Genomic DNA, 24,770 nt, shown 5'->3' on the forward strand with positions numbered 1-24,770 from the left:
TCCTGGATGGTGGCCAGGCTCTCAGGACTGAGGCGGTGCATGCCACGGCACAGATCCACCGGGCTGGACATGCGGAGAGAACGAGCGGCGGCTGGCAGAGAGCGAGCCCACTGCGAGCACAGCGGGCACCATGCCATGCGGTTCAACTTTTTTTTTTCTAAATATTTACCTGCACCCGCTCTGCGTGGGTCTCTGGAGAAGAAGGAAGTCAGATAGGATTAAGAAATGACTTCCCCCATTCCCCGTCTTGGGGAGAGCCGTACAAGAAATGGGCGTAAGAGACGAGACGGTGGCTGGAAAAAACAAAAAAAAAATTTTTTTGGTCTTGCTTTTAGAAATTTTCAAACTACCCACCTAAGCAACCTCTGCTGCTGCTGCTAAGTCGCTTCAGTCGTGTCCAACTCTGTGCGACCCCATAGAGGGCAGCTCACTAGGCTCCTCTGTCCCTGGGATTCTCCAGGCAAGAACACTGGAGTGGGTTGCCATTTCCTTCTCCAATGCATGAAAGTGAAAAGTGAAAGTGAAGTTGCTCAGTCGTGCCCGACTCTTAGCGACCCCACGGACTGCAGCCTACCAGGCTTCTCCATCCATGGGATTTTCCAGGCAAGAGTAATGGAGTGGGGTGCCATTGCCTTCTCCAAGCAACCTCTGCATGATCTGAAATATGGAGATTTGGTTTCTGGAAAAGACATCAAAGGAAAACTGCCCTTGAGCCTTGAAAGAGAGGGTCTCATCAGCCACTTTAAACTGACAGCATGAACCTCCAATGTGTTATCCTTGGATACACGTCTGCCAGCTGAAAAGACGCCTTACTTTCTCCCGACTATCAACCATCCAGTCCTTCAGACCACAGACAAGATTCTTAGGAATTTTCCAAAACTGGCAGACTTTGAAAGTGGCTAGCTTCTATCCAAGTTGACAGAACAGGGTTAACTTTCTGGTTCTACAGAATCCTTTTTCCTTCCCTTCGCTTTATATAGATGCTCATCTTGCCTATTATTATACACGACACCCGCTGTTTTCTCAATACGCTTCCCATTATCTTCATCCTATTACTTTGAGCCCCTATGGGCATGCTGCTGCTGCTAAGTCGCTTCAGTCGTGTCCAACTCTGTGCGACCCCATAGACGGCAGCCCACCAGGCTCCCCCGTCCCTGGGATTCTCCAGGCAAGAACACTGGAGTGGGTTGCCATTTCCTTCTCCAATGCGTGAAAGTGAAGTCGCTCAGTTGTGTCCGACTCTTCACGACCCCACAGACTGCTGCCTACCAGGCTCCTCTGTCCATGGGATTTTCCAGGCAAGAGTAAAGGAGTGGGGTGCCATTGCCTTCTCCACCTATGGGCATAAGAATTGCCTAATCCACAGGCATGGAATTCCACCCAGCATAGCATATGACCTGTGCTGGGTCATACGTGTAAAAGTGGTATGGGTATGGCCAGTGGTCATGGGATGAATAGCTTGATAATCACCTAATGAAGTTGGAGGCAGCCAGCCTCACAGAATACTGAAATGCCCTTCTAAAGGCACAACTGATATACCAGGCAACACACTGAAAGAACAGAGTGCCATTCTTCAGGATGCAGTGCATTTATTAAATCAGAGACCTCTATAGTGTGTGCACCCCAGCAGGAAGGACAGATGGCCTGGGAGGCAGCGGTGGCTCCACCATTAGTCCCAGTGTCCTACTATATGCATCTTTGTGCTTCCCAGCCCAACACCTCTGGGCTCTGCAGGGTCATGCCTGCTCAATCTCATATGAAGCTACCAGTATGGGAATATATATTACAGTTTATCAGTTGGACTTCTTGATAGGAACTTGTTTTACTAATTAGTTTTACTAATTATCTCATCTTCTTGATTGTGGTGGTGGTTTCACTGGTATATGCCTATGTCAAAACTCATCAAATTGTACATTTTAAACAATTGTGCCTCATAAATCTGTTAAAAAAGAAAATTTGACAATGTGAAATGCATGATCTCAAAAGAAAAAAATGTTGAGATTATTTCAATAGAGAAGGTGGTAAAAATATAAAAAATAGATGATAAAAATAAAGAAATCCTTCATGGAAGAAATAACCTTAGGCATGATTCAAAATGGAAAGAAAGTGGAAGTGCTCAGTTGTGTCCAACTCTTTGCAACCCCATGGACTACATAGTCCATGGAATTCTCTAGGCCAGAATACTGGAGTGGGCAGCCTTTCTCTTCTTCAGGGGATCTTCCCAACCCAGGAATCATACCCAGGTCTCCCGCATTACAGGCGAATTCTTTACCAGCTGAGCCACAAGGGAAGCCTGACTCAAAATTACTGAAGTATATTTTCATCTGTAACTCCAACTACTGCCTTTAAAAGTTGAAATGCTTAAAGAGAAGGCCTCACCTAGTCTTCAAATCAGGATGGGTTTGCATGTGCAGGTTTGGGCAGGGCTTTAGGAGAGGGGAACTGCTCTGTGTAGTAAGGGAGAAGCATTATAATGCTGGGAAAAGGGGAGGCACCTGGGAGAGGGGAGGGAGGGGCCAGCAAGGTGGACACTGCAGGGGTGAGGGAGGGAGAGCCGAGAGCCCTCGGAAGTACACTAACGCAAAGGGATTTTGAAAGAAAGGGAATTCATGAGAGAGGATTTTTAAGTTGTTTACTATGGTGTATGTTTATGGGCCTGTCTCCCTCTGGTCACTCCCACACCATCTTTTAAAAAGGGCTGCACTGCTAATTCTTTTATGTGTAAGTGGATTTTTCTGAGAATAATGAAGGGAGCAAAGCATGAGTTGTGCGTCTGTGTTGATGCAAGGCAAAAACAGATTACTTGGAGAGGCTGGAGTTAAAGACTTCAGTGTAAATCCCTGGAAATGAGCAAAAAATTCCAGAACTGAAAGAGCTTCAAAGTCTATGGAAGTGATGAAGTTCAAGTTGAGATTTCCCAGGGGTAAAGAAGGATCCGGTTAATATCTAGTTCTAGGTGGAAGAAATAGGAAATAGCATAAGATAAATGATATCATGAAAATATGGAGTGGAGAGTAAAAAAGACCCAGAGAAGAGTGGAAGAATTTAGAAAAGCTTGAGGGACTACTAGGCTGAGAGGCTATCCCCTACTCCCCAACCACCACCCTAGAGAAACTGAGAATGAGCCCCCAGCAGAAATCGAGGGTTTTTCTTTCCTGTCCCTCTTCCCAGTTTTCTAAATTAACTATGTTGGCCCAAAGAAACAACTGAGATGAGAACTCTCATGAAAGAAGACACTATCATCCTTGTGGGAGAGAGAGAGGCTAGAATAGAGACTAGTGGGGCCTTTGTCCAATACCCCAGACCATCTGTTTGGTGTTGTAACTGGCTCTGGGAAAAAACCCAACCATGCAATTCAGGGGCCATGGATTGGATTATTAAGAGAGTTCAGAAAAACTGAAGAACAGTCCTCAACACTGGTTCATCAGTCATATCCCACCCCAACCCTGCATCCAGGTGTCTTGGCCAAGCCTTTCCTTTGTGTTAGAGCTGATCTAAACAGCAATGCTGAGCCTCTAATCAGACGCTGGAGCCACAGTGCTGTCATGGCACAGAACCTCACCTTCTGGAGTAAATCCTGTCTGAGAGTTTGTCCCTTTGTTCAGGAGAGGTCTACCAATGGAAGAAAATCAACTGGGAACCCCACACAGTCAACTTTTGAGATTTCAAAATATATATATATATATATATATATCCATTTTATAAATGAATGAAATAGAAACATAGAGCTCTGTTAATGCAATGTAGAAAGATTTATCTGTGAATAATAATTTGTCTAAAGAGGGGAGAATAAGAATTGAGTCCAAGCCCCTCATTCTCTTCTTGTTTTTCAGCACCAGTGTGGGGGGAGGAAGAGGAACAAAGAGGGAGCATGTGGTAGGTAAGGTTCTGACTACTCAGTCCATAGTACTCCAGGGTTAACCTTAATCTCTCCTTTTCCTGAGACCCAGGTAGACATCCACAGTCTGCTAGAGCTCACCCTCTTAGAAAGCAAAGCCCTCATCGGAGAGAGTCACAGGAAGGAGTTACAACCTACCGCACTTTCCTGGTTCCCTGCTAGGTCCGTCCTAGGCGTGGAAGAACGGTGGAGCTGGCCGGTGGGTCTTGCCCAGCAGGTGGCAGTGTGAGACACAGTGTAATGGATATCCGGAGGCAGACCTTCGGGGTCCTGATTTGGAACAGATTGTTTCAACTTTTCTAAGGCTCAGATTCCTCCGAGATACACTTGGCCTTCATCCCTCACAGCTATCCCATACTTGAGCCTGTCTATTGTCACTGTTTGACCTTGCATGCTAATGCGTGGGGCTCTTGAAGTCTAGTCTCCCAAGAGCCTCCCTCAGAGGGCAGTTCTCCCCCCCCCAATCATTTATTCATCTATTCTTTGTTCCTTTGTTCATTTACACAAAATTTTCCCTTTAACAAAAACACCGAGTATCTGCGATACATAAGCCACTGAGCACAGAGCTGTGCTAGATTCAAAGATGCATCAAAAGCTTCCCCAATTATCTAGAAGACTGGTTCATTTGGTTTTGCTCAGTCTCCTATAAGATTCTTTGCTCCTTCCTTCCCTACATGTGACCAAGTCTTCTGATTTCCTAGGAGAATTTTCCAGAAAGGAGTGCGCATGACATGGGATCTGCTTGCTCTTTGGGAAAGCAGGTATTGACGAATCTCTTATCTTGTCCCCCTCTTCCTAGCATGGATTCTGTGATTGCAGGGCCCCCGTGCAACCATGGTTGACATGGGAGGGTAATTCTACAGGGAAGGGAATGTGAGAGGAACCCTCAAGGAATAAAAGTAGCATCTTCGAGTCAGTGATATGGAGAAGGTGGCTCCTGCCCAGCCTGCTGAGCCCTCACATCCCCGTCCTGCTCCCAGCCGTAGTTTATACATCCTGTTTGTGCAGCCATCTGGGCAGGCTTCTTGATGAGGACAGTTTGTGGAAGATCCCTGCTGGGAGCATCATGATAGGGTGATTGTAGCAGTCACCTTCCAATGTCTGGGAGGTTGGGAAGTTGCAGTGGCCTCCACATTCCTTTGCCTTCCACAGTTCAGAGCCCTCCCCTCCCTCAGAGGTTCCTTGTCGCTGGGGAACTCAGCCAGCAGGTGTGCTGAGCTGGTAGCCTATCTTCCTCAGCCCTGACCTCCAGGGGCTCCTGGAGACACAAGTCACAAAAAGAGCTCATTTCCAAATTATGGAGGACAGAGAAAAGGAGGAAGCAACTTACCAAGCAACTGAGGCAGACTACCAAGGAAATCTTCCAGGACTACTTCAGAGTCTCTTGTGGACACACAGGACACCCACAGGCTCCCAAGCCCTGTAGAGCATCATAGACAAACCACAGGGGCGGCAGGCCAGGGCAGTTCCCAAGTCCCGAAGTTCAAAGGGACTGTTTGCAGCAGAAATGGAGCCAGCTCTTTCAGGGTCTCCCCTCTCAGCACAGTGAGTCCCTGGGGCTACTGTCCTGGCCTTGGGTGGCTGGTCCCCACTAGGGTCTCCTTTTGTCTTATTCAGTACATTCCCAGTCCATATTCAGGCTAAAGAATCCCCACTGTAGCCCCAGTCCACTCTGATCTTGAATCCCACCCCTAACTCAGGCCTACATTCAACCTCTCTCCTACTCTGTCACCCCAGACAGGGCCTGCGTAGTGTCCTTCTCTGAACCCCGGGATGAAGTACAGTCTCTCAGGCCTAACTCCCAGAGCAGGACTTACAGCATAAGCAGCTGGAACTCTTGGTCCAAAGATCTCAGGAAAACTTTCATCCTCTCACTCCCAGTATTCCTCAGTGTAACGTGGCCTCTTTGTCCCCAAGTACCAGGCTCCATACTGGCTGGAGAATCTCCTACTAGCATTGAGATCTGCTGGTAGCTTGAGCACCACCTTTCAAAGAGTTTCATCCAACACTGGGCCCGCCTGGTACAGAGACAGCCTTGGGGCAAACTGGCAGGGAATTATGAACCTTCAGAGCCCTCTGTGGGGGGCCAAAGCAGCAAGGGAGAATCTTGGCCACAGGACACTGAGGGAACCAGGGAATTTCCATGTGAAAGTGCTGGCAAAGTGACCCACAAGAACCCTGGCATGTTGCCTGAGAAAGAGCTCTCAAACAACCTAGGTTTTAGAAAGCCACCCTGTGAGGAGTACGGGGTCTGACTCTGAGGAGACAGGAAGTGACTTGGTATGTCACCTGGGGATTGAAGGGAGAAATTAGATCAGAGGCAACTGGAAAACACCCTGAAGATTCACCTGGACAAGAAGTTGAGTAGATGACTCTGGCAGGAGCCCTATAGGTGAGTGTAGTTCATGGAGTGTGGCCACCCGTACACTGCCTCCTCCTGGGAGTCAGGAGCACCATCTGAATACCTCTTGGAAACTTAAAAAAAAAAAATGATTTCTTTATTGTTGTTTGTGCTGGGTCTTCATTGTTGTGTGGGGGCTTTAGCTGTGGTGAGCAGGGGCTGCTCTTTGCTGCAGTGCATGGGCTTCTCATTGTGGTGGCTTCTCTTGTTGCAGAGCACAGGCTCTAGGCAGATGGGCTTCAGGAGTTGCAGCTTGAAGACTCTAAAGCTTGGCTCATTAGTTGTGCAGTACAGGCTTAGTTGCTCTGCAGCACATGGAATGTTTCTGGACCAGGGATCAAACCCATGTCCCCTGTATAGGCCGGTGGATTCTTATCTACTGTACCATCAGGGAATTACCCTCTTGGAAGTTTTCCTGCCTGATCCAGATGGTAGACAAGCACCAGAAGCCCAGATTATATGGTTTGGGCTACAGCAAAGTTAGGGCTTACCTCTCAAGCTCCTTGAATCCATAAACCATTTAGTTAATAGAGACTCAATCATGGCCTCTTCCTCAGCCCACCTTTCTCTCTCAGCCACCCATGGGATGAGGGATGGCTAAGCTGAGGGAGAAACCCTTGGCAGGTCAGGAGACAAGCTGATCACAAAAGTTCAGCCCCCATCTTGGACAGTCCTCTCCCAGTTGCTCAGCTGTGAACAAGGAAGCTCAGATGGTCCTGAGATGTTGGCCATGGTCCACACAGGACCTTAAGTCTGAGGAGAAGAGCAAACAAACTTTTTAGCTTCTCACACCCATCATCATGGACAAATTGTGGCAGAGTGGGAATGTACGGGGGATGGGAGAAGCAGTCTGGAGTCACTCCAAGTCAAATAATGGCAGGACATGACCCAGAAATGAGAGTGAAGTCATGTCCCAACAGATTCCAGTCACGGAGGAGCAGAGACCCAGAGGCAGAGAAAAGAGAGGAAGAGGTCTGGAGGGGAGCATCGTCTTCCTACTTTAGGAAAAGGATGCTGGAGATTAATTTAGGAATTCCTTTGAAGGCCAAAATGTCCAGGGAAGAAGTCCAAGAAGACTGCAGCTCCTGAGCCACAATTGAAGGATGTCCTGAGGGCCAGTGAGCTGGGAGGCGCACAGAAACTGAATGGACGTCTGAGTGGTCAGTGGGGTCCAGTGACCAGGGAACTGTCCTCCCCCTGAAGAGTGCTGGTTGCCCAAGATTGGGAACAGCCAAGCCTTAAAGAGTAGCTTGCTGATGGACTGAGGCTGATACTGGAGATAGAGATGCGAGCCAGTCTCAGGATTTTCCCATTGAAGTTCTCCTTGGCTCAGAGAGTCTGCCTACTCCATTTCCTTCCATCCATAAATCAATTTGAGGAGAGCTGATATTTTATTTTAATGATACCATGTTCTCTAATTCACAAACACTGTAGATCTCTCAATGTATTTAGGCCTTCTTCAATTTCCCTTGGTAAAGTTCTGTAATTTTCTGTGTACAAATATTACACATATCTTGATAAATTTTATCTCTATTTCATATTTTTACATAAATGCTATTTTGAGTTTCCAATTGTTCACTGCTAATATAGAGAGATAAAATTGATTTTTGTTTGAAATTCCTGGTGGTCCAGTGGTTAGGACTTTCACTGCCATGGGCCTGCGTTCAATCCCTGCTTGGGGAACTAAGATCCTTGCAAGCCATGTGGTGCAGCAAAAAAAAAAATTTTTTAATTTTTTAATTTAAAATTTTTTGGTTTTTTGACCTTATATTCCTTATAACTTTTGTTAAACTCACTTATTAGTCCTGTGGCTTTTTCTGTTGACTATTTAGGACTTTCTACATAGATGTATCACCTGTAAATAAGGAAAATTGTATTTCCCCCTTTCTAATCTGTGTGCTTTTTCTTTTTCTTGCCTTAACTGCATTAGCTAGTACCTGCAGTACAATACTGGATAGAAGTGGTATGTATAGACATCCTTGTCTTCTTGATCTTAGTCTGGAAAGCAATCAGTCTTTCACACTAAGTATGATGTTGGCTGTAGACTTTTTTGTAGATGCCCTTTATGAGACTGAGGAGTTCCATTCTATTCCTGGTTTTCTGACAGTTGTTACCAGATTGGCTATTTGGTCAAATGTTTTTTCAGCATCTATCAAAACGAGCATAGAGTTTTTCTTTTACAGATTGTAAATGTGGTGAATTATGTTGATTTATTTAATGTTAAAACCAACTAGACATTCCTGGGGTAAGCCCTACTTGGTCATGATATATTATCCTCTAATATGTTGTTGTATTAAATTTCCTAAAATTTTGTTTAGAATTTTTGCAAATGAGACATAGTGGTCTATAGTTTTCTTTCTTGTAATATTTTTGTCTGGTTTTGGCATCATGGTAATGTTGGGGTCATAGAATGAGTTGGAAAGTATTCCCTCATTTTCAGGATTTTAAGAGCTTATTTAGAATTTTTTTCTTCCTTAAATATTTGATAGAATTCACCAGGGAAGTCATCTGCACCTGAGGTTTTCTGTGAGGAAAGGTTTTTAACTACAATTTTGATTCCTTTAATAGATATAAAGGCGCTTCAAGTTATTTATTTCTTTAATCCGTTTTTGTAATTTGTATATTCATAGTTTTTATTCATTTCATCTATGTTTTTAAAATTGGCACAAAGTTGTTCATAACATTCCCTTTAAATATCAGCACAATCTATAGATGTGTCACCTCTAATTCCTAATACTGTTAATTGATGTTTTCTTTTTTTCTGATCAGTCTAGAAAGAAGTTTATCAAATTGACCCAAAATAACCAGCTTTTGGTTTTACTGGTTTCTACTTTTAATCTCCTGTTTCCTTGATTTCTGCTTTGGGTTTAGTTTTCCCTTTTTGCTGCAATTTACTGGGATTTTAGCAGGGAGCAGAAACAACTGCATGAGTTCACTAAATGTTTATCCAGAAATCAGAGATGTGATCTGAGGGAGACAGGTGGTGGACTTGGTTTTAGCTTCACTTTATGGCTCTCCCACTGGAGTTTATGGAACCACCATTTATAGATTCCTCTAGGCTGGAAGGGCTTCCCAGGTGGCACAGTGGTAAAGAAACTGCCTATCAATTCAGGAGACACAAGTTTGATCCCTGAGTTGGGAAGATCTCCTGAAGAAGGAAATGGCAACCCACTCCAGCATTCTTGCCTGGGAAATCCCACAGACAGAGGAGCCTTGGGTGGGGTGGGGGGGGGGGTGGGCGGGAGTGTGTGGCTACAGTCCATGGGGTCACAAAGAGTCGGATACAACTTAGTGACTAAACAACAATAAAAATGTTTCTGGGCTGGAAAGCTTGGAGTTATTAGTGTTTAAAATGTTGTTTGTGCAGTCTGATAGACTCAGGATTTCTGTCCTAAATTTTCCCGCTTTCTAACCATGAAACGTTGTAATTTAATGCCCTTGAGCCTCAGCTTCTCATCTGTACATCAGAGATAACAGTATTTTTCCTTATAATGAGATAATCCATACTGATACTCTTAACTCCAGTACCTAGCATGTTAGCTACTATTACTTTTTCATGACTTTCATCACAAAAATCTATCCTGCCTTAAAAACCCCTTTTTCATTTAAGCATTTTGTCATGTTAACCCTCCTGCTAAATAAATTCCCATCTTCCACTGCTCCTCTCAAGGGTGTGGTAATTAAATGCATAAGCTAGCTTTTGTTTTATAGCAAATCATCCCAAAAACAGGGACATAAAAAAATGAACAAGTTTCCCCTTCATGATTCTGTGTGTTGGCTGGGCCATCTAGGCAAACTCAAGAGTTGGATGATGTAGGATAGCTTCACTTATATGTCTGGTGACCAGTTTGGTGTCTGCTGAGACTCAGCCATGTATCCCTAACCATCTAGTAGGCTAACCCAGGCTTGTCTGTGTGGTAGGACGCCAAGAGGAAGAGAGGGCAAGCTCTGATGACCAAGCTCCTCCCACCATAGGACCCAGCACATAGTCTGTGCATGGCTTCACTAATCAGTCCACTTTATGTTGCTTGTTTTCCCCCTTGCCTGTTTCCAAGCACTTCTTACTCATGTTGTCCTCCTATATGTAAGGTAACTTTGAATGTGATCTTTTATCTTGGCAAATATAGGATGCTGGGCAAAGAACTAAGGAATAAAAATTTCCAGCTCCGATATGAGGGGGTCCCTGACTTCCTGTCCCTGAAGTCCCTAGATAACCCACCTAATCCCTCTGGGACTCCGTCCTGCCTTGGCTCTGTCAGTTCTCTCAGACCTCAATTCCTTCCCAACCCAGGTAGAGCCTGAGCCTCCAATCTGTCAACAGCCCTACTCCATCACCACCAACAGACTCTGCCACCTGCCACTGTGCCAGCCTGCCCTTCCTCCTAGTCTGCCCCACTTCCATCTCCCCTTGACCTAAGGGAACAGCTAATTCCCAGTTCTTAGCCTCTCCTTTCCTGCTGACTGAACTCAGAGTTCCCATTCTGACAGTGGGTAAGGGCTGGCCCTGAGGACCCAGGGAGAGCAACCCCCATCCGTCACATGGCCTGTGCTAAATGCAAGTAGACAGAGAGCTAGTGGGTGTAGCTGACACCCACTAATGCATCCTGCAAGCAGAGACCCATTCCTTCTTCCAGATTGGATGAACTGCACAGGTTTGGCAAGTATGGGTCTAAGGTGCTCTCAGCGGCTCAGCCCTCTGCCAGAAACACCATCCATATAGGCGCCTGTCTTCCGCCTGGAGGCACAATGCCTTATCCAAAACCTTGTCTCTGGGAGAAGAGAAAAGATCAGTGCATACTCGGGAACAAGCTGCCCAGCCCCAGCCAGTTAACCTGCCCCAAATGGCTCAGCTCCACAGCTGATGTGTGACCTGAGTGGTTTCTGGTTCTCTGATCCACACGTGATGCTCTAGGAGAAAAAAATGTCTCTAACTATATTTACCAGATCTTTTTTGGGGGGAGAGGACAAAGATACATAGTTTAATATTTATATAATTGAACTTATTTAAGTTAGGACATTTTATTCTCCTTATGCTCCACATATCGGAGAAGGCAATGGCACCCCACTTCAGTACTCTTGCCTGGAAAATCCCATGGATGGAGGAGCCTGGTAGGCTGCAGTCCATGGGGTCGCTAAGAGTCGGACATGACTGAGCGACTTCACTTTCACTTTTCATTTTCATGCATTGGAGAATGAAATGGCAACCCACTCCAGTGTTCTTGCCTGGAGAATCCCAGGGACGGGGGAGCCTGGTGGGCTGCCGTCTATGGGGTCACAAAGAATCGGACACGACTGAAGCGACTTAGCAGCAGCAGCAGCATGCTCCACATATAAAAACAACACATGCAAGACTTCCCTAAGTGGTCCAGTGGTTGAGTCCACCCACCAATGCAGGGGACAGAGGCTTGATCCCTGGTCCAGGAAGACTGCACATGCCATGAAGCAACAAACCCGTGTGCCACAACTGCTAAGACCAAGTGCTGCAACTACTGAAGCCCACTCACCCCAGAGCCCATTTTCTGCACCGAGAAGCCACCACAGTGAGAAGCCCATGCACCACAAACAGAGAGTAGCCTATGCTCGCTGCAACTAGAGAAAGCCCATGTGCAGCAACAAAGACCCAGCGCAGCCAAAAAATAAATAAATAAAAAACTTAAAAATAAATAAAAATAACATTCTCATGATTAGAAAAAAATCTACAGTATACTGCAGGGAAGAAAGTGAAAAGTTCCCTTAGCCGCCAAAGAACATGCCTCCCCACCAAGCAACCATTGTTAGCATACCTGTATTTATCCTTCTAGAAGTTTCTACATATGTGTAAACATGGATTTGTTATAATCCTGTTTTACATGTATGAATAGAACACTGTAACAGTTTACTATTTATGTTGTATTGGTAAATTTTCTCATGTGGCTATATGACAAAATCTTTCCAAAATGTACAGTTCATGATTTAGAAGCATGTGATAACTCAAAAACCTACTTCATAAATAACTTTTCTAGAACTCAAAACACCCTCTCAGAGAAATAATGTTCTAAGTCAGGGTCCGTAAACTTCTGTAAAGGGCCAGATGGCAAGTATTTTCAGCTTTGCAGGCCATGATCTCTGTCACTGGTTCTGTTTGGGGGGCTGTTTGTTTTTGTTCACAATCTTTTTAAAAAGTAAAGACCAATCTTGTCTCTTAAGCTGCACAAAAACAGGCTGTGGGCTAAATTGGGCCTTCAGAGTATAGTCTGCTGTGCCCTGTTTGAAATACCAGTTAGGCTCCCAGCTTAGCACCCAGAAGCAAAATCCACCCAAAATGCTAAGATACCAAATGAGTCAATATATTTTAAATGGCTTTGCAAACCATAACATCTACACCACTGTGAAGAATTATGACACTTCTTCAGTGTTTAGCATGTGGGTAATTTTTTAAAAAATAAAATTTGTTAACATTGAATTAAAAAGTTCTATATATCTTGAATTGCATGAAGAATTAGTGAAGAATCTGAATAGAATTTTCCAGTTATCTACAAGGTAGAAGAGGTGGGGAACTGTGTTATATCCAATCCTACTGTTTTTGTCAACACAATGTAAATATGCTGCTGCTGCTGAGTCACTTTAGTCGTGTCCTACTCTGTGCGACCCCATAGATGGCAGCCCACCAGGCTCCCCCGTCCCTGGGATTCTCCAGGCAAGAACACTGGAGTGGGTTGCCATTTCCTTCTCCAACGCATGAAAGTAAAAAGTGAAAGTGAAGTCGCTCAGTCGTGCCCGACCCTCAGCGACCCCATGGACTGCAGCCTACCAGGCTCCTCTGTCCATGGGATTCTCCAGGCAAGAGTACTGGAGTGGGGTGCCATTGCCTTCTCCTCAATGTAAATATACGTGGGCCCAAACTTGACAGGTTTGTGTGGCATAAGTTCATAGGCCAAGCAGCCCCCTCCATCAGTAGAGAGTGTACCACTGAGTTTCCGTCTCTTCCCCCAACTCCTGTGGGCGCTGAGAAAGGCTTCTCTTGTGCTTGTCACTTACATTCACATGCACTGACCTGAATCTTGAGTTCTCTGTGCGTTGCCCTTCTGGTAACTCACAAAGGCAAGAGAAGGGGCAGACAGCAGAATAACAAGGATGCTGGAGAGTCATTTGAGAACTCCTTAGATGAGGAACCTTATTTTTAACAATGGCCAAAAATCCTTACTGTATTTCATTGAGCTTTAATCCTTACGACTCATCTCTTTTCTGTCAGAGGTAGAACTTACCTTAATAACTGCACTTTATGATTACAATTCTACTTTCATACAAAAGAAGTGCAGACCTCCCTGAAATACTTGGGCTGGCATTAGGAAAGAAGGCGGGAGAGAAAGGGTGCTGAGAAGGATCATGAGTGAGGAAGGGCCTGAGCTGGGGGTGGTGTGCAGGCAGTGAAGGCAGCTCCTGGTACATATACAATTTCAGGAGGGAGAGCCAGGTGGGCAGGTGGCATAAAGTCACCTGGGTCCTTAAGATGGGGGCACTTTGTCAGTTCCCTTAGCAAAACATCCTATAACTGGCTAAAAGAAGTTCTTTAAAAGAAAATTCTGTAATGATAATAATAATAATAAAATAAGGCCTTCCATACATTGGACTTGAAGCACCCCTTGATTCTCCTGAGTCTGCTTATCCAGTCACGTAAGCCAGAGCAGACTGTCAGAGAAAGCGTGTTGATGATGACAGGTACAATTTAAAAATGACCTAAGTTGGACTTCCCTGGTGGTCCAGTGGTCGGGGAGTCCACCTGCCAATGCAGGGGACACAGGTTTGATTCCAGGTCTGGAAGGATCCCACATGCCTCAGAGCAACTGGACCCGTGGGCCACAGCTACTGAGCCCTCGCACCCTAGAGCCTGTGCTCCGCAACAAGAGAAGCCACTGCAATGAGAGGACTCTTAGAGTAGTCCCTGTTCACCACAACTAGAGAAAAGCCCACGCAAAGCAACAAAGCCCCAGCACAGCAAAAATAAATAAATCTGTGAGTCTGTTTCTTAAAAGATAAAATTAAAATGACATAAGTTTACAGACCACAGAAGAGTTTAGAAAATACTTTCCCAAGCATTATCCTTGTAACAACAACTCCATAAGGTCAGGGAGGTGGAGATGGGCTCAGTGACTCGCCCAAGGTCACAGAGGTAGCACAGGGCTGAGCAGAAAGCAGGGTGTAAAGTTTCTGAGGCCAGTCACAGAGCTCCCCACATTTCCCACGCTGCGGAGGTGCCAGGCAGATCTAGTGGGAATGGGCATCCCTGCCCCTATTCTCCTTCCTCTTCATTTAGTGGTTAGATTCCCATGAACATCACTCTAGGTGAAGCATGCTGTGCTTATGAAGCATCTGTGTGTGTTAGTTGCTCAGTCCTGTCCAACTCTTTGCGACCCCATGGACTGTAGCGCGCTAGGCTCTTCTCTCCATGGAATTCTCCAGGCAAGAATACTGGAGTAGGCTGCTATTTCCTTCTCCAATGAAGCATATGAAACCTCAAATAAAGCATCTGGGCCAGCTGAGCATCTGCCCCTGCACAGGGGAAGGTATGAGAGCCACAGTGGGAAGGGAACCAACTCCAGGGCCAGGTCGGATGACAGGGATGACATCCTCAGTGCTTGGCCAACCAGCCGTGTGAGCCTGAGCACATCATTTAACCCCTGGTCAATGTAGAGAAAGCAAGCAGCCCAGTGCCAAGGACCCACTAAAAGTGTAGTAACTGATACAGATTTCATTATAATGGTGCCTTCATCCTTTGGGACCGTATCATAAAAAGAAAACTACCAACAAGAGCTTGATAAACGGTTCATCAGTTCAGTTCAGTTCAGTCGCTCAGTCGTGTACGACTGTGTGACCCCATGAATCGCAGCACCCCAGGCCTTCCTGTCCATCACCAACTCCTGGAGTCTACCCAAATTCATGTCCATCGAGTCGGTAATGCCATCCAACCGTCTCATCCTCTGTCGTCCCCTTCTCCTCCTGCCCCCAATCCCTCCCAGCATCAGTCTTTTCCGATGAGTCAACTCTTCGCATCAGGTGCCAAAGTACTGGAGTTTCAGCTTCAGCATCAGTCCTTCCAATGAATGGCCAGGACTGATCTTTAGGATGGACTGGTTGGATCTCCTTGCAGTCCAAGGGACTCTCAAGAGTTTTCTCCAACACCACAGTTCAAAAGCATCAATTCTTCAGCACTCAGCTTTCTTTACAGTCCAACTCTCACATCCATACATGACCACTGGAAAAACCATAGACAACAAAGGACTAGATGGCCTTTTGTTGGCAGAGTAATATCTCTGCTTTTGAATATGCTATCTAGGTTGGTCATAACTTTCCTTCCAAGGAGTAAGTGTCTTTTAATGTCATGGCTGCAATCACCATCTGCAGTGATTCTGGAGCCCCCAAAAATAAAGTCTGACACTGTTTCCACTGTTTCCCCATCTATTTCCCATGAAGTGATGGGATCAGATGCCATGATCTTAGTTTTCTGAACACTGAGCTTTAAGCCAACTTTTTCACTCTCTACTTTCACTTTCATCAAGAGGCTTTTTAGTTCCTTTTCACTTTCTGCTGTAAGGGTGGTGTCATCTGCATATCTGAGGTTATTGATATTTCTCCTGGCAATCTTGATTCCAGCTTGTGCTTCTTCCAGCCCAGCGTTTCTCATAATGTACTCTGCATATAAGTTAAATAAGCAGGGTGACAATATACAGCCTTGACATTTCCTATTTGGAACCAGTCTGTTGTTCCATGTCCAGTTCTAACTGTTGCTTCCTGACCTGCATATAGGTTTCTCAAGAGGCAGGTCAGGTGATCTGGTATTCCCATCTCTTTCAGAATTTTCCACAGTTTATTGTGATCCACACAGTCAAAGGCTTATGGGTTTTGCTAATTCCAGCCTCCACACACTGGAATAATCCATCCCACACCTTAAGCCAACTACAATTTTAAAATGTAATAAGTGGCACTAATCCTTCTCCTCTCTCTATATATATGTGATTGACAAATATCAGCATTCCCTGTGCTAGTTACTGTTTTGGAGAGCTGGAGCAGATGGGCGGAAAGCCAAAATTACCTGAACAGCTTGAGCTCCTGGAGTTACTCTCCAAACTAGTGAAAATTATCAGCTCTCAGGGCTCCCCCTACAGGCACCAGAAAGCCAAGGCTAACCTGGAAGGTGGATGTCATTTGTGTCCCTTTCTTTAGAAAAAGTTCCCGAGATGGAAAGGATTGGAAGGTTTACTTCCAATGACTTCTCTTGCTGAGGGATGGAAGTTCATAACCTAGAGATATGAACTTCCTCACAACTGGACATTTTCTTGCCTAGAGACAAAAACTCACACAGGGGAGTCAAGGATTGAGGGTTGGTAGAGGCTATAGAACTTGTATGAGAAACAGCTAAAAAAAAAAAAAAACATGACAGGGTGATCAGCCTCACCCTCTATGGCCCTGCCAGAGAGTGTAGTTATCAGAGAACAGATCTGCTCTCATGTAAAGGAAGAACCCTTTAATAATGAGCTACACAGGGCAGGGGTGAAGGGTCGTCACTGAGGGGCTTATGCAGGGAAAAAAGGCCAAACACTGGAAATACTGAAGAGACTGATGAGCTGGCAGAAAACTAAGCTGGATTATATTTAGGGTTTTAGTTCTAAAACCCTGAGAATGTATGTTAAAACCGCAAACAACGGAAGAGTCCTCTTGCTAGAAAGTTGACTGGTATGGTCCTCAGAGTTATTTTCTCCATGTTAAGTATCAACATTTTGTGTTTCAAGACCTGAAAGTGAAAGTGAAGTCACTCAGTTGTGTCTGACTCTGTGACCCCGTGGACTGTAGCCTACCAGGCTCCTCCATCCATGGGATTTTTCAGGCAAGAGTACTGGAGTGGGTTGCCATTTCCTTCTCCAGGGGATCTTCCCAACCCAGGGATGGAACCCAGGTCTCCCATATTGTAGGCAGACACTTTTACCGTCTGAGCCACCAGGGAAGTCACTCAGTCTCAAAGTGATTTTAAGAGATAAGAATTCAAAATCAAAATAAAGGATGGATTGTTACCAATGTCAGTTTCCTAGTTTTAACATTATACCATAGTTATGTAAGATGTTACCATGAGAAGAAGCTAGGTGAAGGGGTCACAGGCCTTCGGCACTATTTTTGCAATTTCCTATGAATTTGTAGGGTTAGCAGTAAAGAATCCACCTGGAGATGGGGGTTTGATCCCTGGGTGGGGAAGATCCCCCGAAGGAAAGCATAGCAACCCACTCTAGTGTTCTTGCCTGGAGAATCCCCATGGACAGAGGAGCCTGGCAGGCTACAGTCCACAGGGTCACAAAGCATCGGACACATTGAAGCGACTTAGCACACACATGAACCTATAATTGTCTCGAAATAAAAAGCTTTTACAAATCAAATTAAAAATACTTCCCCAAGAGGTTCTAGGTAATCTCAAAGACAACCCAGTTTGTTTCCGGAATGCAGTGTCATGAGCCACAAATGACTCTGCAAGTATCTACAGGCAGCAGGGCTCATTTCAAAACCATGATCAATCAGCTATTAAGATTTATGGTTACAATTAGGAAAGCCTGTGTCATGCTGACAGGTGTCTAATTTGGTTATGCTGATCATAAATCTTCAGCTATCTGGGATCACATCGCTAAAATCATCTATGGGCAATACGTTCTTGAAGCTGCTTCCCGTGTGGTGTTCACACAGGAATCGTGCACAGACTTAATTACTCTCTTTATCTGACTGTAATCCAACAATGAGCTTGTGTCTTCTTCCTCCACAACTATGACTGGCAACAAGAACGGCATCCAGTTTAATCTCAGTCTACCACTGAAACCCCACTCACGGCAGTTCTCAGTCAATGGTCATAGAATAAATAAGAAATAAATAAGAAATAAATCAGTAATTAAGTTATTTTTCTTGGACTTCTCAGAATGACTTTCTTTTCTGATACAAAGGCATCCAAAGAAATCCTAAAGTCACCATTTTGGAATCAGGATTAAATATATACACATACGTGGGTGCGGGGAGCAAAGTCTCTAAAGATCTTTATAACAACTTTATTTTGATTTGTTAGTTTCTCAAGATATCATAACTCAGTTTGATTTAGAACAAAATAGATCAGGCTTTTTCAGACAAAAAAAACCCCAACATGAATGGCTGAACACATCCCCTAACTTCTGCCCAGTTTTACCAAGTACCAAGGACAACTGACTTCTTTCAGAAAACCCTGACATAGCATCGCCTTTGGGTTCTTCAGTATTAACTGATCAAAAGCAATCATGATATAGTGATTTCTCCAAATTCTATATCTCTTAGTTTATTAAAATACATGTTTTTCAAATAAATATTATGAACAAGCCAAATCACCAAATGTGTGAGATCACAAAGTGCCACGTTGCTTCCTTTTGCAAAGAAGGCACATCATTAGCTTGTACTGATAACCCAACAGCCACATCCAAGTCAATCAGGCTGCCTTACAGGCTCCATGGAGGATCCTCACGACCCCAAAGACACCGGGGACTCCACAGGCTTGCTCATCTGAACAGGCTCAGAAGCCGGCTTGATCCTTAGGACTTCCGCAAAACCATCGCCAAACCAGCATGTAACGTGTGCCGTGTCTACTGTAAAGTAAAAAAGACGATCTTGGCAGAGCTTCCGTCGATATACAGACCGAGGATCAGCTGACAGCACAGCCTCGATGGCATGCCTTGCTTCCTCCGCTGACTGAAAATATTTAAATGAAGCCTGACCAACACCTGCAATAAGAAGAACACAGCTTGGGAATTCTCTGGTGGTCCAGTGGTGAGGACTCCATGCATTAACTGCCACGGGCCCAGGTTCAATTCCTGCTGGGGAAGTAAGATCCCACAAGGCACAATGCCCCCACCCCCACCCCAAAAAAGGACCCCATGACTTAATTATCAAAATCATGCAAGTCAAATTTCAGTACAGTGAGTTTCAATGTGGAGGCTGGTTGGAGCCTCATAAAGAATGTGGTACTGTCATTATATTAAAGTGGTACATATTCAAGTGGTATATTCAAGTGGTACTGTCATTATATTAAATTTATGCACACTCAACCCAGATTTGAAATCTGCTGAGCAAAAAAAATCATGGCGATAATTTTCCTTAGTCTCCTAAGCAGGATAGCTGAGCTTTCACTTTTGTGCACCCAAAATGTCACTTTCTATGCTCAGTGTAGAAAGTGAAAGTCAGTTGCACAGTCCTATCCAACTCTTTGTGACCCCATGGACTGTAGCCTGCCTGGCTCCTCTGTCCGTGAAATTCTCCAGGCAAGAATACTGGAGTGGGTTGCCATTTCCTTCTGCAGGGGATCTTCCCAACCCAGACATCGAACCTGGGTCTCCTGCACTACAGGCAGATTCTTTACCAACTGAGCCACTAGGGAAGCTCAACGTAGACTTGAATTCAATTCCTTGTCATTTTCCTCTCACAATGCAGGCATGGTCACTGAAAGGCATGACAGTCCCAGCATTCTCAGAAGCCACACGTAGCCAGAGCACTACCTAAAGGCAGGGGAGGGTGCCTCAGGCAGGGGCGGGTGTCACACACCCACAAGTAAAAGTAACGCTACTTTCTGTAGGAGAAATGGGAGAGCCCTTGTGAGAACAGTGAAGCAGGTAGACTAAGGTCAACACCATCACTGGGAAGAGGCTACCCCATTCCCCAGGTTTGTATGTCAGTAAACATAGGAAGCGGAAAAATTTCCTATCTTTATAACACTATGGGTGTGTTATAATTTTTTTAAATATATTACATACAAAACTTAAATAAAAGATTAACTGTGACCTAATTTTTAATAGCTGCCACATAACATACATCCAAACAAAGACCAGGCTCTTCCAGGAAGGCAGGTGCTTTACAGAATGTTGTCCCTGTTCAAAATATCATCTGGAGTGGTAGTGGGGGGTGGAGGTGTCTTTATCCTTCTGAAAACAAATTCAGATTTTAGAAAACAGCCAAATATCACTCTGGACTATGTCCAATTAAAAAGTTGGTAAGTAAAGTCATGAAATACAATCTCTGGTCAAAAACTGAGGACTAATTATGCAGTGCTAAGATTCCTTTCGTGTTTGGTACATAAAACGATTCTAAGGCCACTCTAAAAAGAAGAGTTCCCAAGACACCACACTCTTCAGTAACTGTTTCCCGTAGAAGCTCCAGGTCTTCGTTTGGCTGTTCATTTGGCGCAGGTGCCCTTCCCTCACTTCCCTGCCTACTTATGTTTCCAAGCTCAGCCCAAATACTTACCCTTTCCTCCAAGAAGCCTTCTCAGATTTCCTCCCCAAGGAGCTAGAAGCCTCCCCAGATTTTCTGCTCCCCAAGTCAGAATACACTCTCCTTCCTGTTCCCACAGCACTCTATTCCAGTGCCAATCCCACCTCTCCATTCCAACATCTTTTTATCCTTTCTACACTCTAAACTTTCTGAAGTCATTTCTTACTTCTGTCCTGGCTCAAAATTCTGCTGCTATAAATCAATCAGCCCCCATTTTATAGTTACAGTTCATTATTTCTCTTTTTAACCACTTTTTAAATCAGTAAGACATAATGTAGCCTCTCAATGAACTACAGTTTGAAAAACACAAAACTTTCCAAAGTAGGAAGCATTTCATGATAACCACCAGACAAGGGGCAAATATATGGTACCTTTTAGGCAGCACTGCTTTGTTCTACCACAAAATCCTTTTTTTTGACTTTCCTTGGGAATTCCCTGGTGGTCTACTAGTTAGGACTCCAAGCTTTCACTGCTGAGGGTGTGGACTTAATCCTTGGTCAGGGAACTAAGACACTACAAGCCATGTGGGGCGTGACCCCTCCAAAGGAAAAAAAAACACCCAAAACTGATTTCCTCTTCCCATGAACTGTGCTGCCGCTGTTTAGTCACCAAGTCACGTCCCACTCTTTTGCAACCCCATGGACTGTGGCCCGCCAGGCTTCTCTGTCCAGGGGATTTCCCAGGCAAGAATACTGCAGTGGGTTGCTGTTTTCTTCTCAGGGGTCTTCCTGACCCAGGGATCGAACAGGTGTTCCTGCATTACAGGTGGATTCCTTTACCAATGAGCCATTAGGGAAGCCCCCCCACGAACTAGATGCAGTGATTAAACAACGTTCATAAAACTTTTAAAATAAAGAGATCAATTTAAAAATTAAATGTCCTGTTTAAACATAAGGCCTTAGGATAGAATGAGAAGCACAACCGCCCAGTGGCAGGTGAAATCTGACATCTCCTTGGCAACGATAAACTGGCCACTTCTTACTGGAACTACTGAACCCACTTCTTAATGGGCCCTTCCTTCATTCTAGACAGCTGCTTGGAATCTGCTTGTGGGCTTGTAAAACCAGATAACAATGTTTGTTAACATTATGTATTAAACAGGTGCCAAGTAAAAGACCTGTGGCAGCTCTTCTGCAGTGCTGGGACTTTACAGGGACAATTCCTGTGGTAAGACACTCTTTCCTTCTTACTACTGGGCTCGTGCCAAAGGCTGAGCTATTGACCACCTGACAGTTAAAATAAGATGAGACATTTCTCTAGTCAGCGAGTGAAACAGATGAAAGAAAATCTACCTAAGTATAGAACAAGCACAACTTAGCGTCTGAATGCCATTTGAGAACTCCAAGAACTACTGCTACGAGTTGACAAGAGGCCCTATTCCTGAGCAGCAGCTGTCCTCAGTAAACACGTGACTGAGTGGCTGGGACTCTGTGCTGAACAGTTGCTGACTGAAAGCCATCAGATGATGACATTGTCCAAGTTTGATTTTATACTCCTACGTTTCTTTACAAGTCATAATGACCAATACTCTATATACCTGCCCTCAGAAATAGCAATTTGGTCTATGGCCATACCACCCTGAACATGTCTAATGTCATCTTGGAAGCTAAGCAGGGTCGGGCCTGGTTAGTATTTGGATGGGAAAAACACCAAGTTTGCCAAATCTCCTAGCAAAGGCTCCTCTCTTATTCACAAATAAGAAGTGGAAAGTACCTGGTTCACCTGAGCTGAGGTGCTCAAGGTCCATCTCTGCGTGAGGAGTAAACCGGACTTCCAAGGTGGCCACAGGGGCCTCTCTCACCCAGGCAGGGACCACGGTGCAGTGGGCTGCACCGGCCACCCTGGAAGGAGCCTTGGGGGACATCTCTGGGCCGTGTCCTTCTGGGGCCACTGCTTCTTCCCCTCTCTTCAGCCTGCTGTCTTCTTGTTCCTCTGAAGGGCTCTTCTGGATACGTGGGCCACTTTGCTCTTGTGCCACCCTGGGACTGGATTCTTCACCCAACTCTGCTGCTCTCTCCCTCGGCTCAGGTGAGCTTTGCTGGGTGTTTGCTGCGTCATCAGATCCCGCATTGTTTTCCCCTGAAGTTCTATCTTCAGGACATTTGGGTTTCTCCGTAGTGCAGCGGCAGGGCTGTGATTCCTTGTACTCTGAGAGCTGTTGCCAGTCACAGCTATCAGTCTTGCCTTCAGACTGGGACACGGTTTTCGGTTTATGTTGGTTATTCCGTAAGGTGAAGTCCCCTGAAGACTCAATCAAAGTTTGCGGTGAGTCATAATCAGCTATGTAGGGCTTTATGTCTAGTACAGGTGTGCCATGAATCATGTCAATTCCAGAAAGGTAGACAGCTCCACCTGTAATGTGAAAAACATCTTAGAGATATTAACAATGAAGAACAGCACAAACGATTAGAGACTCAACACCATCTGCCTAAACCTCACCAGGCTTAGTCACAGTTCCTTCACGCACCAGGCTCTCTTACACTTGGTGCCAATACACACTTCTCTTTCTACCTAGAAACTCATTCTCTTTTTAACCTGTCAGACTGCTGCTTGCTCTTCAAGGCTCTCATGTAACACCTGCTTTACAGAGCCTTTCTGGCTCTTTCAGACAGAAGTGTTCTTTCCTCTGGGTTCTGCAGAGGAACCTGTGCCCAAACTTCTCCTGGAGCCCTTGTCACGTGGTCTGGCAATGGCCTGCTTAGAGTCTCTCCCCCTAGACAGTGAGTAGGCCTTCGAGCACTAGGTGGGGCCAGCTCACCTTTGCATCACTGGAGGTTTCTACCTTTGTTCCAAGTACATCAGAAAGATAGTTGCTCAGTCGTATCTGACTCTTTGAGAGCCCATGGACCGTAACCCACCAGATTCCTCTGCCCATGGAATTTTCCAGGCAAGAATACTAGAGTGGGTTGCCATTTCCTTCTCCAGGGAATCTTCCTGATGCAGGGATTGAACCCAGGTCTCCCGCATTACAGGCAGATACTATATTGTTTGAGCTACCAGGGAAGCCCAGGTACCTCAGAGTCTTCAGCATTACCTCTGTGGGACTGACGATGGTTTCTACTGTGGCAAACAGCATCTAAGGTGGCCCTGTGATGCTCATCACCTAGTGGTGTATGATCCCCTCCTCTTGAGTATGATTTGATATCACTCCAGTGACTATGTTATCTAAGACTCCTGCATTTGCTGCAGATTCACTTGACTCTTCTTGTGGGTTTGATGAAGCAAGCAGCCACGCTGGGAGAGTCCATATAACAAGGCACTGTGGGTGGTCCTTAGGTGCTATGGGCTGCCTCTAGGAGCTGGAGGCAGCCACCAGCCAAAAACCAGCAAGAGGTCAGGACCCTCAGGATCACAACTGTAAGGAAGTGAATTCTGCCAAGACCAGAGTGGGCTTGGAAGTGGATTCTTCCACAGTCAAACCTCCAGAAAAGAACTCATTCCACATGACACCTTCACTGAAACTTGGTGAAGCTCTAAGCAACGACCCAGCTAAGCTGTGTCCCAACTCCCTAACCCATAGAAACATCATAATGTCTTAAACATGTAATAAATGTGTGCTGTTTAAACTGATGGGGTGTGGTAATTTGTTACACAGCAAGAGAAATATAATATTCCATCATATAATTAAGCAGAATATAAGTCAGATTACCAAATACTAAGGAAAGGTCTCCTGCTATCCCACTTACACAGCTGTTGTCCAGTTAGTAGACTCTGCTGCAGAGTCTACTAACTTGACCCTTGGAAAACTGGTCCAGTGAGAATCAAAAAACCACATGTGATCACACTTGATCCTATCTTCATTTAAGAAAAACATGGCTAACAAAGGACTCTGATTTCTAAAACATGCTTATTGTGAATGAACCTGGAACTTTGGAAAGAAGATTTTGGACTTTCTAAGTGATAGATTGTGCCTAATGACGTCTGCAAAAGACACGGGGTTACAAGTGAGAATTCAAGGGCTTTGAAGTCAGACAAACTCTTGTCTGGATGCTGTTGGGTAAATTATCAAACATCCAAGACCTCAGTGTCCTCATCCACAATAGTCAGACTGCTACTCTATCAAGTCCACGAGCCACGATGAGATAACATACATGAACACGCTTTATAAACTGCAAAGCACCACAAAAACACTGGTTATCCTTATAATGCTTGCTTACAAGAGTGTCTGTAGTG

General features: G+C 45.0%; 1 protein-coding gene across 6 annotated transcripts in view; it reads right to left on the reverse strand.

The window, feature by feature from the left end:
* Positions 1 to 24,770, reverse strand: part of TRMO (tRNA methyltransferase O) — a 40,057-nt gene that overhangs the window by 10,835 nt on the left and 4,452 nt on the right. For 3 of the 6 annotated variants that reach the window (XM_061425764.1, XM_061425762.1, XM_061425761.1), the window contains 2 exons: positions 22,311 to 22,949; positions 18,336 to 19,054 (listed from right to left, as the gene is read on the reverse strand). In XM_061425764.1, the coding sequence (XP_061281748.1) occupies positions 18,795 to 19,054; positions 22,311 to 22,949 (899 nt within the window). In that variant the 3' untranslated portion in view covers positions 18,336 to 18,794. Of the gene's footprint in view, positions 1 to 3,692; positions 7,053 to 11,131; positions 11,208 to 18,335; positions 19,055 to 22,310; positions 22,950 to 24,770 lie in introns of those variants that run through there. The other 3 variants (XR_009738086.1, XR_009738085.1, XM_061425763.1) reach the window with 3 other exon arrangements.

This window comes from Bos javanicus, chromosome 8, assembly GCF_032452875.1.
Source record: "Bos javanicus breed banteng chromosome 8, ARS-OSU_banteng_1.0, whole genome shotgun sequence".
Classification (NCBI taxonomy): Eukaryota; Metazoa; Chordata; class Mammalia; order Artiodactyla; family Bovidae; genus Bos; species Bos javanicus.